The following is a 21,129-nucleotide window of genomic DNA, read 5'->3' as shown; positions in this document are numbered from 1 at the left end:
GTTTCTCTCGGTGAGTCAGGGGTGAGTGCGGACGAACTCGGGGGCCGTGCCCGGCACCCTGGATGAAGCGTGGCCTCCTGCTTTTGGAGCCAGAAGTTTTTTTTTTTTTTTCCCTTCTTGTTCGCGTTCGAGAACTCAGACGTGATCAACCCTCGTCATGCCTTTTCTCTTTACAGATAATTGGGATCCGGGGGAGCGGGGAGCGGGATGGGGAAGGAGTAGCAATTCAAGCAGCTGAGCCGAGTGTGTTGGGACAAGATTTTTGCCTTTTTTAATTTTTCAAACCTAGAACTGGAAACTTCTGTCCCTTACAGTTCTTGCTCCCCATTCTTGCCTCCGTGGAGCCATGTCGCAAGGGATCCTTTCTCCGCCGACGGGCTTACTGTCAGATGAGGATGTGGGTGTTTCCCCCGTGTTTGAGTCCACAGCTGCGGACTTGGGGTCCGTTGTTCGCAAGGCACTGCTATCAGACTGCTCCATCATCTCCACTTCTCTCGAGGACAAGCAGCAGGTAAAGGAGTGGGAGTGTGGCTCGCTGGGCAGAAAGTGATACCCTCAGTTCTGTCCCCCCCAAGGCCAGAGGCCAATAAACAGAAACTGGGAAATATCAATTCAAAACTAAGGGCATGACAAGTTAAAAAAGTGTGCACCCTTAAGAACTCTTAGTTGCTTTCATAAATGAAATACCCTCAAGTGCATACTCCCAGTTATATATCTAAGGGAAAGAAAGTACTTACTTAGATAATTGGTCACCCTGGCTTTAAGTATGTAGAATGTGTATTCTTTTTTTTTTTTTTTTTTAAAGATTTATTCGTTTTTTATTACAGCCAGATATACACAGAGGAGGAGAGACAGAGAGGAAGATCTTCCGTCCGATGATTCACTCCCCAAGTGAGCCGCAACGGGCCGGTACGCGCCAATCCGATGCCGGGAACCAGGAACCTCTTCCAGGTCTCCCACGCGGGTGCAGGGTCCCAATGCATTGGGCCGTCCTCTCCTGCTTTCCCAGGCCACAAGCAGGGAGCTGGATGGGAAGTGGAGCTGCCGGGATTAGAACCAGCGCCCATGTGGGATCCCGGGGCTTTCAAGGCGAGGACTTTAGCCGCTAGGCCACGGCCGCCGGGCCCAGAATGTGTATTCTTAACAATATGAACCATAACTTCTTTCTGCATTTATTGACCACAGCTTCCTTAACATTTGGGGGTATAATCTTTGTGGGAGGGATTATCTGTATGTTTTAGCAGCATTCTGCAAGAATCAGATATCAGTGATACCGTCCCTTTCTGATGACCACATAGTGTAGATATTACTAAATGTCCCATGCACGGTGAGAGGTAGAGAAATGGCCCTGGTTGAGTACCATTTTACTAAGCCCTATGGTAAATGTTGATTATTCCTGTTGTCACATTTTGTCCTTTCTTAAAGAATTTTTCTTATGAACTTAGAATGCTCGACAAGAGTAGAGTCCTTGGACCTGGCACAATAGCGTAGTGGTTAAAGTTCTCACCTTGCACGTGCCTGGATCCCATATGGTCACCAGTTCTAATCCTGGTGGCCCTGCTTCCCATCCAGCTTCCTGCCTGTGGCCTGGGAAGGTCTTGGGACCCTGCACCCACATGGTAGACCCGGAAGAGCTCCTGGCTCCCGATTTTAGATTGGCTCAGCTCTGGCCATTGCGGTCACTTGGGGAGTGAAACATCAGATGAAAGATCTTCCTCTCTGTCTCTCCTCCTCTCTGTGTATCTGACTTTGTAATAAAAATAAATAAATCTTTAAAAAAAAAAAAAAAGAAAAAGAGTAGAGTTCTTGACAATGTCCCTGTGGACTACTGTAGTTCTTGGAGCTCTTGGGCCATAGTGGCCAATCTATAAACCTACTGAGTGGATGAAGAGGGTGGTATTATGAGTCCCATTCTATAGATGAGGAAACTGAAGCAGCAGGATTTTTAAAAATGTTTTCAAAAGCTCATAGTTACTAAATAATTCGGGACTGAGATTGAATTGTGTCTGCCTGGCTCACTTTGCTATAGTACCACATGCTGATTTTCATGTCTGTCAGTCAGTTCTAACTCAAATAATTGCTATGGCAAACCAGGTTTGCAGGATACTGAGGACTGAGGAGACAGGAAAGGATGACAAACAGTTACAAAAAAAAGTTAATGTAGGCTGGAATGTACAACTGAAAATGTGACTGCAAAGACATTTGAATTTGAAATTGACTCTGGTAGCGTCGGCATGATTCCTAGGACTGTGGTGGGTGCTTGCCCTTTGCTCAGAGGAAATTCCTAAGACTAATCTTTGGTACTGGACTGGAATTCTACCACAGGTTCCGTCGGAAGACAGTACAGAGAAGGTCAAAGTTTACCTGAGGGTCAGGCCCTTGTTACCTTCCGAGTTGGAGCAACAAGAAGATCAGGTGAGTAAAGAGGGAATACTTAAATGGAATAATGCACTGGAGAAGAGGGTCCCAGGAATATTTCCTGCTGTAACAACTCTTTTCCCCCACCGAAGGGTTGTGTTCGTATCGAGGATGTGGAGACCCTTGTTCTACAAGCCCCCAAGGACTCCTTTGCCCTGAAGAGCAATGAGCGGGGAATTGGCCCAGCCACACACAGGTTCACTTTTTCCCAGGTATGGAGGTACTGGTAAGTAAGGGAAATACGTCGAAGTGCATACTCCAGTTCTGTATCCCTGAAGAAATACAAGGAATCTGGTTCAATGACATTAACGCTAATGTCAAGACATTAAGCCTAAGCTGTATGGCTTGTTAGTGGTAGAATTAGGACTTGGACACAGATCTGTCCATCTCCAAAGCCTATGTTTGGGACTGTTGCATTGCCCCACTTGGTGTGCAGCAATCCCTTGCATGTTTGTTGGGTAGGATGAAAGATGCACTAGCAGAGTGTGGTTGAGTGTCAGCATTTGGTGAATTTTTGATAGCACTGTGAGAGAGAACTCTTGAGTAGTTTCCACATTAAATTACCAAGAAGGGATATGCTGGCTGGCTCTGGATGTGAGCAAAGTGTAAGAAACATGATGGACCTCTGAAGTACTGGTTTGCCTCTAGATCTTTGGACCAGAAGTTGGACAGGCATCCTTCTTCAACCTGACTGTAAAGGAGATGGTAAAGGATGTACTCAGAGGGCAGAACTGGCTCATCTATACTTACGGAGTCACCAACTCAGGAAAAACACACACGATTCAAGGTGAGTAGCAAGGCTACATGGTATTGCTGATTGTCTTATTACAATGTAAACTTTACCTTTTGATTCTCTGAGTTAGGGATAATAAAGAACCTGTCTCAGCGGTCCCATCTTTTATATGCCTCCAGGTACCATCAAGGATGGAGGAATCCTGCCCCGATCATTGGCTCTGATCTTCAGTAGCCTCCAAGGCCAACTTCATCCCACGCCTGACCTGAAGCCCTTGCTCTCTCATGAAGTCATCTGGCTAGACAACAAGCAGATCCGACAGGAAGAAATTAAGAAGCTGTCATTGATAAATGGAGGTCCCCTAGAGGTAAAGTGTTGGTATCTGTGGAGGCTGGGTCAGTAGGCACAAATCTCAGGTTTTATGCTCATGTTCTCTTTATGCTCCCCAGGAGGAGCTGTCCACCTCCTTAAAGAGGAGTGTCCACCCTGAAAGTCAGATGGGTACCAGCATCAGCTTGGACAGTGGCATTGCTGGACTTTCTTCTACCAGTCAGCTTACCAGCAGTAGCCAATTAGATGGTAGGTACTGTGATTAGGTTCCATGTCTGATGATAGTAGGAAACCTTTCCCCAATCCTAATTAGTGCCAGAGTTACCAACCACACAGGTCTGAGCTCTGCCTGCTGAGGTCCTCACAGTTCAAAGGTGCAAGGGCTGCTCTAGCGTCAATATTCTTGTTGGCTTCTTCTCCAGAAACGAGTCACCGATGGGCACAGCGAGACACTGCCCCTGTAAGTGTTCCAGCAGACATTCGCTTCTCCATATGGGTCTCCTTTTTTGAGATCTACAACGAATTGCTCTATGATCTGTTAGAGCCACCTAACCAGCAGCGCAAAAGGCAGACTCTGCGGCTATGTGAAGATCAGAATGGAAATCCATATGTGAAAGGTATGGACTGTTGGGGGTGTTGGCATGAACCCTGGGGGGAACTTGGAAAGAGACTGGGAGAGCTGATGGTATGTCTCTTGTGTCTTATGCCCCTCTCATTTGGCCTCAGATCTTAATTGGATTCATGTTCAAAATGCCGAGGAGGCCTGGAAACTCCTGAAGGTGGGTCGTAAGAACCAGAGCTTTGCCAGCACCCACCTGAACCAGAACTCCAGCCGCAGGTAAGGGGGTTGTAAGAATATACTCTTCACCGTCTCCAGGATTTGTCAGTCCTCCACTTGGTCATGGAAGATACACAATGACTTTTTTTCTTTTTCCTAACTTACAGTCATAGCATCTTCTCAATCCGGATCCTGCACCTTCAAGGGGAAGGAGATATAATCCCCAAGATCAGCGAGTAAGTTTTTCCCTTTAGAAATTTGGACTGTGTTTTGGCTTACTGGCTTAGGCTTATGACACCAGCATCTCATATTGAAGTGCAGGTTCAAGTCCCTGCTGCTCAGCTCCCAATCCAGATGCCTGCTAATGTAGCTGAGAAGGCAACAATTGGTGTCTCAAATCCTTGGGTAACTTCCACTTACATGGAAGACTAGGATGGAGCTCCTGGCTTTGGCCTGGCCCAGCCCTGGTTGCTGCAGCCATTTGTGGAGTGAACGAGTAGATGTCATTCTTAAATAAATAATTTTTTAAAATAAAGAAAAAAGAAATTTGGACTTCTTAGCCATAAATGGTAGCTGGAAGAACGGGAGGAAGCCCTCAGAGAAAGAAGTTGTATCGAGATTTTTGATAGGCCCCGCCCTCCCAGAACCACAAAAAGAGCTGAAAGGTTTGTTACGTGAGGTGCTTGCATCATTCTAGGTTGTCTCTCTGTGACCTGGCTGGGTCAGAGCGCTGCAAAGATCAGAAGAGTGGTGAAAGGCTCAAGGAAGCTGGAAATATTAACACTTCTCTGCATACTCTGGGCCGCTGTATTGCTGCTCTGCGCCAAAACCAGCAGAACCGGTGAGCTTTTGATTATAAGCTGCGGGCTGGGATGTCCTCAGGCACTGCAGTGTCCTGAGACTTTGTCACCACCAGGTATGGTGCTGGGCTGCCCCAAGGCTTCGAATTCTGCTCATATTTTCTTTGATTTTCATGCCAGATCAAAGCAGAACCTGGTTCCCTTCCGAGACAGCAAATTGACCCGAGTATTCCAAGGCTTCTTCACTGGCCGAGGCCGTTCCTGCATGATTGTCAATGTGAATCCCTGTGCATCTGCTTACGATGAGACTCTTCATGTAGCCAAGTTCTCAGCCATTGCCACCCAGGTGAGACACTAAATGGGGGAATGGTTGTGCTTGCTTTGGTCTGGAAGCTTTAAAAAAAGCTACTATGTACTAGTTATGCAATCAATTAAGATTTTTGTTTCCCCTGCCCTCCAGCTTGTACATGTCCCACCTGTACAACTGGGACTCTCATCCCTACATTCGCTCATCAAGGAACACAGTCTTCAAGCATCCAGCTTGGACAGAGGGGCTAAGGCAGGCCCAAGGCTTGATGACGCCATTGGAGATGAAGCTGACATCTCCGTGTATGGCAAGGAGGTGAGAAAACAAGGAGGCTCTGATGCCGTAGCTTCTGCCTTCGCATTTTTTATGCTGCCTTCTGGGTGGACTTGTGCCTTTTGAGGCAAGGCTTGCTACTAATGACCTCTGCTGTGGGTGTTCCTCCTAGGAGCTCCTTCAGGTAGTAGAAGCCATGAAAGCACTGCTTTTGAAAGAAAGACAGGAAAAGCGGCAACTGGAGATGGAGCTCCGTGATGAAATCTGCAATGAGATGGTGGAGCAGATGCGACAGCGAGAACAGTGGTGCAGGTACTAGCCAAGAAGCCCCCGGCCCTGTGTCACCTGGGACGGGGTTAGAAGAAAAGGACTGGGATTAAACTGTGCTTCACAGTCTTTTCTCCAAGTTTACCTCTGACGGTCTTTACCCACTTCTCTGACAGTGAACATTTGGACACCCAAAAGGAACTACTGGAGGAAATGTATGAAGAAAAATTAAAGATTCTCAAGGAGTCACTGACAAGTTTTTACCAAGAAGAGATTCAAGTGAGTTACCTTGAACCAGCCCCCGAAAATGGTTCAGATCACTAGGTTACTTGGGGTAAATAGAGTTTCTGCACTCTGGCAAAGGGCAGACACATGTAAGTCACCTCTCTGCTCCTCTTACAGCTTTACAGGCATTCAGTCTGGTGGATTAATTAATGTAGATGGCCAGGCTTTCAAGCCCTAGGTGTCTCAGGAAGGTTTTTGTTCATTTGTTCAGTCATCTATTCCTGTAATGTTTGTCTGACAGTGGAGAGAATTGTGGTTTTCTGCTTCTCTCTTAGGAGCGGGATGAAAAGATTGAAGAGCTAGAAGCTCTCTTGCAGGAGGCCAGACAGCAACCAGTGGCCAATCTACAATCAGAGTCTGAACTGTCCCTTCGGCGGTCACAAAGGTTGGCAGCTTCTGCCTCCACCCAGCAGCTGCAGGAGGTTAAAGCTAAACTAGAACAGTGCAAGACAGAGTTAAACTCCACCACAGAAGGTGAGGAAGGAAAGGGGAAGCCCGACAGTGGTTCAGGAGAACAACTGTTGTACTGGGCCCTGAGATTCCAATTGCAACATAATTTCTTCAACTGGAAGTTACTACCCCAACCTTTCACTCTAGGATGCATGTGGTTTCACTTTTTTTTATCTGCTATAAGCTGCTGTTAACTTGGTACATATTTGGGTTTCCTGTGTCCTTCCCTCAGAATTACAGAAGTATCAGAAAATGTTAGAACCGCCACCTTCTGCCAAGCCCTTCATCATTGATGTGGAGAAGAAGTTAGAGGAGGGTCAGAAGGTAAATCTCCTGTGTTACCTGAGGTCCTCTTTCTGTTACCTAAGGAGTTCCTAATATCCTTTGGCACTGGTTCATGTGAGCAGAAGACAGTTTTTGTACATGGTCCTAGAATGGCTATTTCATTTAGCAGCCTAATTTTACTTTTCTGCCCTGGATACCCAGCCTATTATCTTGGTTGATCATGGCCAGTCCATCCCTCATTCTGTTTTTCAGAATATAAGATTGCTGCGGACAGAGCTTCAGAAACTCGGTGAATCTCTCCAGTCAGCAGAGCGAGCCTGCTGTCACAGCACTGGGGCAGGAAAACTCCGCCAAGCCTTCACCACTTGTGATGACATCTTAATCAAACAGGTTAGAACAGCCTATATGGCCCTCCCTCTCCACCAGCCCTATCCAGAGGGTAGTGAGAAAAGGAGAGGATTTTTAGGTTGAATTTACAGTAATGGGAGCATCTCTTTCTTGCAAAATAAAAACAAGAATTTTATAGGAAGTTTCTTTATCCTAAAAACAACAAGAGAGGTAGATAGTCATATTCCTTTCAAGATGCCATTGACATTATTCTGTGTACTACTAAGAAAAACATTAACAGTTGAGCTGCATTTGTCATTAGCAAGATGCATCCTGAGTTGAGTACCAGCTCTGCTTCTGATTCCAGATTCCTGACAGTGTTTATCTTGGCAGGTGGCAGATGATCAAATACTTTTTAAGATTGACTTATTTGAAAGGTAGAGTTAGACAAAGATCTTCCTTCTGCTGGTTGACTCCTCAGATGGCCATAATGGTTAGGCCAAAGCCAGTGGCTTCATCTGGGCCTACCACATGTATGCAGGATCCCAAGGATTTGGCCCATCTTCTGCTTTCAGAGGCACATTAAGGATCTCAATCCACTCCAACAGCCAGGGCACAAACACTGCCTAAATTAGATGCCTGTACTGCAGATGGTAGCTTTACAAACTGTGCCACAACACCCCAGGAGTTCATCTTCTAACAGTTGTAAGCAACTAGTAATGGGTATCTTCCTGTTTCTCCAAAATACTAGGAAGAAGTATGTTTTAACTTCTTTGATCTTCCATAGGACCAGACCTTAGCTGAGCTGCAAAATAACATGATGCTAGTCAAACTGGACCTACGGAAGAAGGCATCCTGCATTGCTGAGCAGTATCACACTGTGCTGAAACTCCAAGGCCAGGCTTCTTCTGCTAAAAAACGTTTTGGTGCCAACCAGGAAAACCAGCAGCCAAACCAGCAACCCCCAGGAAAGAAACCATTCCTTCGAAACCTACTTCCTCGGACACCCACCTGCCAAAGCTCTACAGACTGCAGTCCTTATGCGCGGATCTTGCGTTCACGGTGCTCCCCACTACTAAAATCGGGACCTTTTGGCAAAAAATATTAAGGCCATGAGAAGGAGAGCTTGTTTATCGCTCTTGGGTGATTCAGCTGCTCAGCTTAACAGGTCTCTTAAGCTTTACCTTATACTTGGAACTCTACGCAGAATGTAATACTCAGATACTAGTTGTCTTCCCCATTTTGTATTATAATCACCTATGCAATCTCATATTTTTTCACTCACATGGTTTCTATGCACACAAAACAATATATAAAATAAAGATATTATTCATATTTTTATTTGAATTCCAAATTTAGGAAAAATAATCAAAACATTATAAAATAGGTGTAACAACAGAATCAAACACACACCTGGGAACTTGACCCAGGAATGGCAGTGGAGATGAGTAATTAGCATACAACTAATCTAAGACTTAGTAAATAAAAATGAAATGTCATACATTGGGAGGTGAATAGGTAATATTAAATGATGTTCTGGAAACAGAAAGGCTGGACCCTGAGCTCAGAATGGTCCACAGCATCTTCTGCACCAGTTCACTACAGTGGGCGCTAGAGTGAAATACACACGCACAGGGCTACCACCCTCTGAGAGCACCACAAGAATGAGTTCCTTTACCTCATCCAGATAAAGGCCACTGGAGATATGAGGGAAAAGGTAGACACTTAGATAAAAAGATTATTAAAACAGACCAGCTTGAAGTGAGTTTATTCTTGTCATTAAAGTAACAAAAGTTATTTTCAAATGTCCGTGAAAAACACTGTCTCCTTGCTTTGCTTTGGTAGGGTTATATACAGCTAATGCTATCGCCATCTTTTGCCCTCAGTTAAGGGCCATCAGCAGTTCCATACTCAGATTCTTTTGTCCTTTTTATTCAACTCTAGTAACTTCCAATTTGAAAGCTTTTAGAAGACCCCGTCTTGAAACAGTTTTCGAAGAATGCCTTCCCTTGAAAAAGTACAAATGAATAGCTCCACTCCATTTAAACCTCATCTGTGACATCGGAACATGAGTCATGGCTCAGCAAATCCAAGAACAAGATCAGTTCTATCCAGTGCCCTGATCTCTTCCCAGGGTACTAAGTACCAAGACTGCTAACAGAAGGTGGAGCAGCCTACTTTTCCTTCCCTCTTGGACTCTTCCACTCCAGAAGCATTAACACTTTGTTCCTGTAGCATTGCCTGTGCTAAAGTGCTGTAGAAGGGCTACTCTTTAGGGAAAAAAATGGCTCTGGGAAGAAGACCAAGATCTACAGTCACTCTGTGAGCAGAAGGGAGACTGAAGTGTTACTAATTAGCAAAAGACAATGTACCTCCTGATACTCATCTGTCAGTCAGCCTCTGGAGGTGATCATTCATATGTGCTATGCCCAGGGAGTGGTTGGTTTCCGTCTGCAGGAATGACAGTGAGGTCCTTGGATGAACAACATGGATGGAAGGCTTGCTATGGATATAGCAATGTACTTGCTTGAAGTAGCCAATTATGGTGTGACAGAAGACAAGTTGAGTGGAGAAACTCTGCGTGTAGGAGTGTTGTTGGCAGAGAGTGAGGCAGGGAGGAAAAAGGGAGCCGATGTCTCACTGCTGGAAGTCTCGCCTTGGTTCCGGAGCTGTAGGATCTGCCGCAGCAAGGCCTTACCTTCTTCCCGGGTCTGAAAGAAAAGCAGACAACTCTTATCAAATATGTCCAAGGCTCTTAAAAACAAGTTATTAAGCTACTGACGATATATAAGTTCTACAGATCAGAGGAGGTTTCTCACATTCTTAACCATTTTGCATCCTTGTATCTTGGTAAAGACCTCACGTTCTAGCATAAATCCAAACCCTTCATTAACGAACTGATACTCACATCATTGAATGCACAACACTTCTGGGCGCAAGTTGAAGCTTCATCCCACAGCTTGCACTTAAAATAGTACTGGGCCAGATAGCGGAAAGCAGTGCTTTCCTCCAAGTGCTCCACTATTTCCTAGACAGAAGAAGCAGGAATTAGTTCAGCGGTAAGAAGCAGGCAAGCAATATGGTTCTCCAATTATGGCACATACCCCACAGGAATAGATATCTTGAATATACTTGATGTAGCACTGCGCAGCTTGTTCTGACTCGGTCAACTGTTCATGAAGCCTACAAAGGAAATTGGTCTTTAAATACATCAGATGTCAAATTAATAGGTGCAACTTTCTTTTGAAAGGCAGAATTATAGACAGGGAGAGATGGAGATATATCTTCTATTTGCTTATTCACTCCCCAAATGGCCTTCGTGGCCAGGATTGGGCCAGCTGAAGCCAGGAGTTTCCTCCAAGTCTCCTACGTGGCTGTAGGAATTGAAGCACTTGGACCATCTTTGGAAATTCAAAACGATGGCAATGCAGGTGGCCTACCCTGATACACCGTAGCATCAGCCCCATAAATGGTACACTATGACCTACAGATAGATATTAAGGCCTTTCTTAATATTTTACTTTTATCAAAACTAGTTGACTCATTACTGCACTACTAATGATGGAAGTTGAAAGTCAGTAAATACTCTGGTAATAACCCAACTGAAATTTTAAAAAGATACTATGTGCTTCAGAATTTCACTCTAAGACTAGAGAAAAGAACTGGCACAAATGAAATTGCACTAACAATCCCTTTGCCACAGGGCAGGTATCTGGCCCAACAGTAAAGATGTCTGAATCCCAGATCAGAGTGCCTGAGTTTGATCCAAGGTTCCAACTACTGACTCCAGCTTCCTGCTAACGCAGACCCTGGGAAGTAATGGCAATGACTAAAGTACTTGGATTCTTCTTCCCATGGAAGTGACTGGAGGGAATTTCAGGCTCCTCACTTCAGCCTGGCTTACCCCTAGCTGTTTTAGCATTTGGGGAGTGAACCAGTGGGTGGAAGATCTCTGTCTCTTCCTATCACTCTGCCATTCAAATAAATAAGTCATTTTTAAGAAACAAAGTACATCTCCCACATTGTTCTCACACAAAATATATTTTCTTCCATTTACTCTTGATCCCTTGTCTGACAGAAAAGCCATTCTCCTTTCAAGAAGTGGCATTCTCTAGAGTAAAGACAGCTAAATTCCCAGCCCAGCATCCGTCCATCCTGCCACATCCGTACACTCTTGATGGGTGACAGGAAGCTCAAGAGCATACAAGACCCACCAACCCAGAGGAGCCAACAGATTTTTTGCTGTACTGCTTCCACTTACTTTGCCAGTTTCACCAGAGCCATCTTCTCCACATCTCCCACAGCATAAGCTCTCCAGTAACACTGTCAAAAAATAATTAACTAGTCACTCTGAACACTGACTCACATGCCACATCTAATCACATAAAGGATAAGGCCTTGCAAATCTCCCAGAAGCTCAGACTTGAACAATGTAAGACATTTCTACTGGTCAGATAGGTACAGGCTACACACTCCTTCTAATGATCTCAGTCCAGCTTTGTTCTCATCTCACATAACTAATGTTCAGATTGTGCTATGCACACAGATCAGAATAACGAAAAACTAGAGTATGGATGGCTACACATTCATCTTCTCAGCAGATTTCCACTCATCAGGACCGAATTTCAGGTACCTTTTTGGCTTCTACGAGTTGATTGAGTTTCTCATAACATTCTCCTAAAGCAACCAGCATACGAGAGTCATTGGGCCTAAGAAAGAACAAAAGTGTAGCAAATAGTTAATAAGAGATGCCCTCCCCTACTATTTCAAATCTACACAAGGACTGGTCTCGTATCTAATGCTTCATCAATTAATCTGTGTTCAAGATTCTGCTGTTAGCATACAATAAATACAGCATTTACCAAATTTCAACTCAGGTCTCAGAGAACCGAAACCATTTCCTGTGGAGTGACACTGAAGCACAGCAGGACAGGCCACCACAGAGAACACAAGCATCCCACATGCAGGTGCTGGTCTGAGACACAACTATACTTTCTGATCCAACTTCCTGTTAACATGACTGAAAAGTATCTGGATCCCTCCCACCTAGAAGAAAGGCCTAGATGGAGTTCCAGGCTCTTCTGGCCTGGCAAGGGCCTGACTGTTGCAGATGAGAGAAGGAGAGACTGGTTCTTTCCCCAAGTGGTTGCAATGGCTGAAACTGAGCCAATCTGAAGCCAAGAACAAGGAACTTCTCTCCTACATGCGTGCAGAGTACCAAGGCTTTGGGATGTCTACTGCTTTTCCAGACCACAAGCCGGGAACTAGATGGGAAGTGGAGCAGCTGGGACACAAACTGGCATCCATATAGGATGCTGGCACATGCTAGGTGAGGATTTAGCCACTGAGCCATCACACCAGGCCCAGATTTATTATGTTTTTTTTGTTTGTTTTTTTTTAAAGAACAAAACCATCTGCTGTGATTCAGTAATTGCTAACAAAAGATACAGAGCACCTGGTGATAACTGGCACTAGGGGCACCTATGGTGTCTCCCATGCCGTGCACATTGGCTCACCATGCTGTTCCTTCTGAAGCAAGGCCAGACCTGCATGGTGCACTATACCATAATGCTTGAAGATACAAAAAATACAATTCTTTCCAGGACACAAACAAACCCTTGAGTTTATGCTGAGCAGGCAGGCAGTGATCTTACTTAGTCTGGGAAGAACAGGATGCCGAAGTAAGTGTGCTTCAGAGAGCTCAACTGACTGTCTCCCCAGACCATGCCTTTGGTGCCACCATCATCCCGCCACATGTCACTCTCATCCTGAACATACAGCTTCTAAATCTGGAATGACAGGAACGACCTCCTTCCTCCCTTAGCTCGCAGTTCTTGGATCTGCCGAGGGCAGGGTCTAGCACTCAAGACGTATGCTTGTGACTTCATGTGGCACTTTGCTGTGGTACCAGCACACTCTGTACAAACACCTGCCTGTTGAAATATGCAGCCACTCAACTTTGCTTCTGACATCCCCTTTCCTCTTCCCCTCCTCCTTGTATGTGTTCACCATAAACCTCAAGTGACTTTTTATTTGTTCATTTTGGGGTAGATTTGGCTTCAGAGCTAGATCTAGGTAACAGTCCAGTGATAGGTTAATTCTAAAGCGGGAAATAGTGTTAGGGGTAGGGGGAATACAAGAATCTATTATTTTTGGAGATGAAATTTAGCATCTATTAAGATTAAAGAGTCCTGGGCCTGGAATGATGGCTCAATCCTTGTTTGCATGCACTGGGATCCCATAGGGCACCAGTTCATGTCCCAGCTGCTTTACTTCCCATCCATCCAGCTCCTTGCTTCTGACCTGGGAAAGCAGTAGAGGACGGCCCAAAAGCTTTGGGGCCCTGCACTTGCTTGGGGGACCCAGAAGAGGTTCCTGGCTCCTGGCTTTAGATCAGCTCAGCTCTGGCCATTGTGGCCACTTGAGTGAAGGCTGGAAGATCATTCTCTGTCTCTCCTCTGTAATTTGATCTGCCTTTCCAATAAAAATAAATCTTTAAAAAAAAAAATTTTTTTTAAAGACTTATTTATTTTATTACAAAGTCAGATATACAGAGAGGAGGAGAGACAGAGAGGAAGATCTTTCAACCGATGATTCACTCCCCAAGTGAGCCGCAATGGCCGGTGCATGCCGATCCGGAGCCAGGAACCTGGAACCTCTTCCGGGTCTCCCACATGGGTGCAGGGTCCCAATGCTTTGGGCCGTCCTCTCCTGCTTTCCCAGGCCACAAGCAGGGAGCTGGATGGGAAGTGGAGCTGCTGGGATTAGAACCTGCGCCCATATGGGATCCCAGGGCTTTCAAGGCGAGGACTTTAGCCGCTAGGCCACGCTGCCGGGCCCCCCAAAAAATTTTTAAGAGCTCTGCTGCTGCCTGCAGAGTCATAGCAGACTTGACATGCTTCTGAGGCTAAATTTTTCTCCAATAACAGAGACAATATTGGGGGAACAGATCCTTTGTCCCACAGCCCCAGCCCAGGCTCCCTGAAACCAGACCACTTCCCTGTGACACTGGACAGTACAAGCACCTATCCCTGGAGAATAAGGAAGCCTTCTTGTGACCTGATTTCTTTGCTTTTCCCCATTCTGTGGTCTTTCTTGTGGATTTTCAGAATTTTTATAATCTCCTATCTGTCTAACCTTGTCAACAATTTCTAAATTTTAATAAACTTTTCATCAACATTTACATTGAGGATGCATTTGTGGAAGGCTAGCCATCACAACACATCTTAGAGAACGTGAAGCTCGGGCACACAGCTTCAGCAGCTCCCAGGGTTCGAAGCTCAGGTCTCTCTGCTGATCGGAGTTAGCTGGCTCTTCTTCCCCAGCTCTCTTCTCCTTCTGCAGTCCTGGGCAGTGATTTGCCTCACAGAAACTACTGCTGCCCACCCCAGCCCTCCGGCACCACACACAACTTCCTACTGAAGCAAATAAGACAACAAAGAGACAGAGAAAAGAAGCAATCACCAAACACACTGTCGAGTGCCCAGACTTACCGAAGCTGGTGGGCCCGTCTGTAGTAATAAAGGCAGTAAAATGGCATCTTAAGTATTTCATAGGTCTGTCCAAGACCATACCAAGCTCTGTAATCTCGCTTGTTGACCTCAATGGCATGTCTACGAAACAGAACAGACTAGTCAGAGGGCAGAGCCAAAACTGGCAACACGGAAGCAACTGGCTCCCTCTGAGTCGCCTCCCGACACTCCCATGGCACATTCACCTGTAAGCCTGGATGGCGGCAGAGGTATTTTTCATTTCCATGTACTCATGTCCCATTAGTGTCCAGGCCCCAAGATACCGAGGATTTAACTTCAGGGCTCTCTGGAAATATAAGGCTGCTTTTTCATGCTGAGAACGTAAACTATAATAATTGCCTGATTAAAAGCAACAGAAAACAATGAATAAGTAGGAAGGGAAAAATAAAAGTCTACTAAAATAGACAATATTCCACCAAATGGCCAAGAAACCATAATTCATTACCCCCAAAAGTCTTGGCAAAAAAATGTTCATTTGCACACAAGGGACTGTCACCATACCCTCAGGAAACAGAGTTTGTCTACTGAACACTCTACTTTAAAAAAAAAAATGTGTGGGCCCATCATGGTAGCCTAGCAGCTAACGTCCTCGCCTTGCATGCACTGGGATCCCATATGGGCACCTGTTCTAATCCCAGCAGCCCCGCTTCCCATCTAGCTTCCTGCTTGTGGCCTGGGAAAGCAGTCCAAGACGGTTCAAAGCCTTAGGACCCTGCATCCGCATGGGAGACCCAGAAGAGGCGCCAGGCTCCTGGCCTCAGATCGGAGCAGCTCTGCCATTGCAGCTGCTTCGGGAGTCAATCAACACATGCAAGATCTTCCTGTCTCTCCTCCTTTCTGTATATCTGACTCTCTAATAAAAAGAAAATAAATCTTTCTTCAAAAAAAGTGCTCAGAAACACTGAAAGTTTCTAAAGAATACTTTAAAGTAGGACTTTCTTTCTTTATTCCTTTGAATCTGTTCCACCAGAGGCATTTCAAGGCTTAAAAAAGGTAGAGCTCTGAGCTTTTCTCTCCCACAAAAGCCAGAGCAGTTCTATTATTACTAGTCCTCAAACAGGCAAGGAGGGGCTGGGATTGTGACATTTACAAGTTAAGCCCCTACCTACCGCACTGACATGCTCTATGGGCACCAATTTGAGTCTCAACTGTTTCAGTTCTGATCCAGCTCCCTGCTAAAGTGCCTGGGAAAGCAGCCAAGCATGGTCCAACTGTTTGGACTGCTGCACCCATAGACTTAGAAGCCCCCGGCTCCTGGTCCAGCCTCAGCCATTGTGGCCATCTGGGAGGCGACCAGTAGAAACAAGATACTCTCTCTTTCCCTCTCCTTCGCTCCCTTTCTAACTCTGTCTTGAATACAAATAAATCTTAAAAAGAAGGAGGGAAGAAAAAAAAAAAACAAAAGGAAAGGGTAAATGGACCAGATGGCTTCACTGCTGAATTCTACCAAATGTTTCATGAATAATTTACCCCAATCCTACACAAGCTTTTCCAAACAATAGAAAGAGAGGCAATCCTTCCAAACTCTATGACGCTAATATCACCTTAATACCAAAGTCAGAAAGAGAACTACAGACCGAAATCCTTGATGAACATAGATGCAAAGATCCTCAATAAAATACTAGCTAACAGGATCCAACAATACATCAAGCAGATCATTCTCCCAGACCAGGTGGGATTCACCCCAGGCATGCAGGGATGGTTCAACGTTCGCAAATCAATAAATGTGATACATCACATCACCAAATTGAAAAATAAAAACCATATGATCCTCTCAATAGATGCAGAGAAGGCATCTGATAAAATCCAATACCACTTCATGCTGAAAACCCTAAGCAAGATAGGCACAAAAGGAACATTCTACAGCACAATTAAATCCATTTACGAAAAACCCAATGCCAGCATCATACTAAATGGAGAAAGATTGGAAGCCTTCCCACTAAAATCTGGAACTAGACAGGGATGTCCACTGTCACCACTACTCTTCAATATAGTATTGGAAGTCCTTGCCAGAGCTATTACGCAAGAAAAAAGAATTAAAGGAATCCAAATTGGAAAAGAGGAAATGAAATTATCTCTATTTGCAGACGACATGATTTTCTACATAGAAGAACCAAAAGATTCTGTCAAGATATTTTTGGAACTCATAAGACTTTGGCAGGGTAGCAGGATACAAAATTAAGGAACACAAGTCAATGGCACTAGTGTACACAAATAATTCCATGGATGAGAAATAAATTGTAAGTATAGTTCCCTTTAAAATAGAGGAGAGGAATCTTAAATACCTAGGAATTAAGCTTACCAAATATGTGGAAGACCTCTATGACGAAAACTATAAAACATTAAAAACGGAAACAGAAGAAGACCTTGAAAAAATGGAGAAACCTACCATGTTCCTGGATTGGCAGGATCAACATCATCAAAATGACCATATTACCAAAACTAATACACAGATTCAACGCAATCCCCATCAAAATCCCAAAAAACATTCTTTTCAGAAATAGAAAAGATGATACAAAAGTTCATCTAGTAAATGAAAGACTTTAAGACTGTGTAAATTATTTTATTTGAAGACAGTAAAAATCTCTGTCTTATATTAATTGATAAATGGATGAACAAAATACGGTATTCTTGGGATGAGCACTTGATGCAGTAGTTGTCACCTGGGAAACCTGCATCTCATACAAGAGTACACAGAGGGCCCGGCGGCGTGGCCTAGCGGCTAAAGTCCTCGCCTTGAAAGCCCCGGGATCCCATATAGGCGCCGGTTCTAATCCCGGCAGCTCCACTTCCCATCCAGCTCCCTGCTTGTGGCCTGGGAAAGCAGGAGAGGACGGCCCAATGCTTTGGGACACTGCACCCATGTGGGAGACCTGGAAGAGGTTCCTGGTTCCCGGCATCGGTTTGGCGCGTACCGGCCCGTTGCGGCTCACTTGGGGAGTGAAACATCGGACAAAAGATCTTCCTCTCTGTCTCTCCTCTTCTCTGTATATCCGGCTTTTCAGTAATAATAAAATCTTTAAAAAAAAAAAAAAAGAGTACACAGAATGAAGTTCCACTTCCACTTCCCATTCCAATTTTCCCTGCTGACATGCACGCTGTTTCTGGTTTTGGATCAGCTCAGCTCTGGCCATTGCGGCCAACTGGGGAGTGAACCAGTGGATGGGGGATTTCTCTCTGTCTCTCTTTCTCTCTGTACCTCTGCTTTTCCAATTAAACAAACAAACAAACAAACAAACAAAAACAGGTGTCAGACCCAGGCCCAATCTTAGGCAAGGAGAGAGGTTCTTCTTCAAGGTCTCCCACGTGGGTGCAGGGTCCCAAGGATTTGGGCCGTGCTCGACTGCTGTCCCAAGCTACAAGCAGGGAGCTGGATGGGAAACAGAGCAGCTGGGACACAAATTGGTATCCTTATGGGATCCCGGTGCATGCATAGCAAGACTTCAGCTACTAGGCTATCGCACTGGGCCCAAATATATTATTATTTTTTTTAATTACTGATACAGTACAACATAAATGAACACCCAAAACATGTCAGAAACAGACAGACAATAAGACTAAATAGAAGGGGCCCATGCCATGGCATGGTAAGTTAAGCCTCTACCTGCGGGTGCACAGGTTGGAGACCTGGCTGCTCTACTTCTGATCCAGCTTTCTGCTTATGTGACTGAAAAAGTAGTGGAATATACCTTGCACCCACAGGAAATCCAGAAGCAGCTCCTGGTTCCCAACTTTGGACTGGCCTAACTCCAGCCATTATGGCCATTTGTGGAGTAAATCAGCAGGTGGAAGATTTCCGTCATTCTAACTGCCTTTCAAATAAAAAAAAATTTAAAAACCCTGGACTGGAAAAGCACCTGTAAGTACTCAATGTATTACACAAATAAATTAGACAAAAAGAAATATTTAGATACATTTATACTAATGTGCAAGTCTGGCACAATGGCTCAGTTGGCATTGGCTAATACTGGCTAATTTTCCCCTTACAAGGGCTGGAATCACATATGGGCATTGGTTTGTGCCCCACTTGCTCCACTTTCCATCCATCTACACCTGCATCGGAGACTCAAAAGAAGCTCCTGGTTTCTGCTTTTGGATTGGCTCAGCTTTAGCCTTTGTGATCATTTGGGGAGTGAACCAATACAATGCCTAGGACACAAATGATGGTTAACATATGTTTTCTGAACAAACTGGGATTCCCCCCATAAGCTTACCAGATTTTAAATCATAATGCTAGGATAGTAAAACAATCACTTATTCCTAGGCTTATTTGTCCCACAGGCCTTACTATTTTTCATGTCAATACTTGCTTCCTGGGCCCAGTGGCATTGTCTAGCAGCTAAAGTCCTCGCCTTCAACGCCCCAGGATCCCACATGAGCGCTGGTTCTTGTCCCGGCAGCTCCTCTCCCATCCAGCTCCTTGCTTGTGGCCTGGGAAAGCAGTCGAGGATGGCCCAAGGCTTTGGGACCCTGCACCCGTGTGGGAGACCTGGAAATAAGTTCCTGGCTCCCGGCTTCGGATCGGCACAGCATCAGCCGTTGTGGTCACTTGGGGAGTGAATCATCGGATGGAAGATCTTCCTCTCTGTCTCTCCTCCTCTCTGTATATCTGACTTCATAATAAAAATAAATAAATCTTAAAAAAAAAAATACTTGCTTCCTATATAGTACAAACCTTCCTCGACAGAGTAAGAAGTATTTGCTGAATTCCTGACAAATTGAAATCCCATCAATTTATTAATAACATCCTGAACTGAAAAGGTAAAAATGTATGATTTCAATGCACAGTGATCTCAGTGTGTGTCAAGAAACAGGTAATTCTCTTGATCTCCAAGAAACCTAGATTTTTAACCACAATCAACCAAGCTTACTTTGACTAGGAAGTGGTTACTCAGCTGTCTCTGTCAACTGATTATCAAGTCACACAGTGAGGCCAAACACAGACCATTTTCCTCAACTAGGAATGATTTTACTCCCGCAGCACATTCTTTTTTTTTTTCCACAATGTCCAGAAACAATTTGCACAACTGGGAGAAAGGGGTTAGTGGCACAAGCGGAAGGAGGCCAACAATACCACTTACACCGACAACAAATAGAACATCCCAACAACAAAAAATTACGTAGCCCTGAATGTTACCAGTGCTGAGAATGGGACATCCTAATACTGAAAATACTACTCTCCTATCTTTCTACAGGACTGAAAATTGTTACAAACTTTATAGTCACATGAAAGTTTAAACATACTAACCTGTGCCCCAGCCTTTCAATACTAGGAAGTTATTGTACAGAGATAGTTGCATAGGCATGCAAAAACAAACATACACTTGTCAACAACACAATAAAATAGATTAAAAAAAAAAAAAAAAAAACATACAGCAATCGTTGTAAGCACTAATCAATTTATGTATTAGGAAACTGCTGCAGAAAATTAATGCAAAATAACATGTACATTAACAGGGAAACATAACAAAGATGTATCAAATTTTAAAAATGGAGTTCCAATGTAATATGTACTTTAATAGTCTATGCAAACAAATTAGTCCCTGCCACAGTCACACTTTTAAGTACCTGTACAGAAAAATATTCTAGTCATGTTCATCAAACATTCTTATAGTAGGATCACCCTCTATGAAACATAATGTGATTATTTTTGACATTTTAATATTGTTATTTTACATTTGCATTATGATAAAATATCAAAAGAGAAAATGCAGTTAATTCTTACCAATTACACAGCATGTTTCTACACGATATTTATCAATCTCACAGAGGTTATGAGCCAAATAACTCAATTCAGATTTCATGCTCTGGAATAAAAGAGAAAGATAATGTAAGCATGAAAAAGTAGCTCCCTAGAGGTAAGCATTTGGCCTAGCGGTTAAAATACTGCTTAAGATGCCCGTGTCCCGTATCAGACAGCTTGGGTTCCACAGTGTTCCTCACTCTATGTTCCTGTAAATGGAGACGCTGGAAGGCAACGATGGTTCCTTCCACCCACAGAGGAGACTTGGAATGTTCCAGTTCATGGCCTCAGCCAGACCCGACCCCAGACAATGTATAAGCAGATGGGAGTGCTCTCTGCATCCCAAATCAAATTAATCAATAAACAAACAAACAAACAGGAACTCCCTAAATTATATTTCATGCAGTAACTAGGTGACCCAAAAGTACAACATAAATGAGTTTAATCAGGCCCAAGGAAGAAAAGCAGCTCACTCTGACATAAAGCAGGTTGGAAAACGTGTCCATATTTTCAATCCTGTAAGGGTCTTGCTTCCTTAGCTCATTAAAAATGGAGAGGGCTTTGTCGATATCTGCAGAAAGAAGATGAACTTCAGAAAACA

General features: G+C 44.3%; 2 protein-coding genes across 2 annotated transcripts in view; one reads left to right on the top strand and one right to left on the bottom strand.

The window, feature by feature from the left end:
• Positions 1 to 343: 343 nt before the first annotated feature.
• Positions 344 to 8,600, top strand: KIF20A (kinesin family member 20A). Its single transcript, XM_004586447.2, has 18 exons — positions 344 to 511; positions 2,326 to 2,415; positions 2,511 to 2,630; positions 3,067 to 3,205; positions 3,331 to 3,518; positions 3,601 to 3,730; positions 3,904 to 4,098; positions 4,208 to 4,319; positions 4,427 to 4,495; positions 4,957 to 5,100; positions 5,240 to 5,405; positions 5,520 to 5,681; positions 5,812 to 5,951; positions 6,083 to 6,185; positions 6,467 to 6,665; positions 6,874 to 6,965; positions 7,179 to 7,316; positions 8,041 to 8,600. The coding sequence occupies exons 1-18, from the start codon at positions 347 to 349 to the stop codon at positions 8,359 to 8,361; spliced, it is 2,673 nt and encodes an 890-aa protein (XP_004586504.2). The 5' UTR covers positions 344 to 346; the 3' UTR covers positions 8,362 to 8,600.
• CDC23 (cell division cycle 23) overlaps positions 8,578 to 21,129 on the bottom strand; it is a 25,520-nt gene continuing 12,968 nt past the window's right edge. The window contains exons 8-16 of the mRNA XM_004586448.4: positions 21,002 to 21,099; positions 20,511 to 20,592; positions 14,971 to 15,124; positions 14,747 to 14,866; positions 11,887 to 11,962; positions 11,515 to 11,576; positions 10,358 to 10,436; positions 10,162 to 10,281; positions 8,578 to 9,964 (exon numbers count right to left, since the gene is read on the bottom strand). Coding sequence (XP_004586505.1) covers positions 9,794 to 9,964; positions 10,162 to 10,281; positions 10,358 to 10,436; positions 11,515 to 11,576; positions 11,887 to 11,962; positions 14,747 to 14,866; positions 14,971 to 15,124; positions 20,511 to 20,592; positions 21,002 to 21,099 — 962 coding nt within the window. The 3' untranslated portion in view covers positions 8,578 to 9,793. The remainder of the gene's footprint in view (positions 9,965 to 10,161; positions 10,282 to 10,357; positions 10,437 to 11,514; positions 11,577 to 11,886; positions 11,963 to 14,746; positions 14,867 to 14,970; positions 15,125 to 20,510; positions 20,593 to 21,001; positions 21,100 to 21,129) is intronic.

This window comes from Ochotona princeps, chromosome 19 (genome assembly GCF_030435755.1).
Source record: "Ochotona princeps isolate mOchPri1 chromosome 19, mOchPri1.hap1, whole genome shotgun sequence".
Taxonomy (NCBI): Eukaryota; Metazoa; Chordata; class Mammalia; order Lagomorpha; family Ochotonidae; genus Ochotona; species Ochotona princeps.
The sequence above is the reverse complement of the archived record's forward strand: the minus strand, read 5'-3'. Positions and strand labels throughout refer to the sequence as shown.

What these genes read in the sequence shown, in the direction of transcription:
- KIF20A (XM_004586447.2), top strand. Translation starts at nt 347, where the DNA reads ATGTCGCAAGGGATCCTTTCTCCGCCGACGGGCTTACTGTCAGATGAG. An exon ending in ACAGGTTCACTTTTTCCCAG is followed by an intron (nt 2,631 to 3,066) that starts GTATGGAGGTAC and finishes GTTTGCCTCTAG; the next exon opens with ATCTTTGGACCAGAAGTTGG. An exon ending in CAGCGAGAACAGTGGTGCAG is followed by an intron (nt 5,952 to 6,082) that starts GTACTAGCCAAG and finishes CTTCTCTGACAG; the next exon opens with TGAACATTTGGACACCCAAA.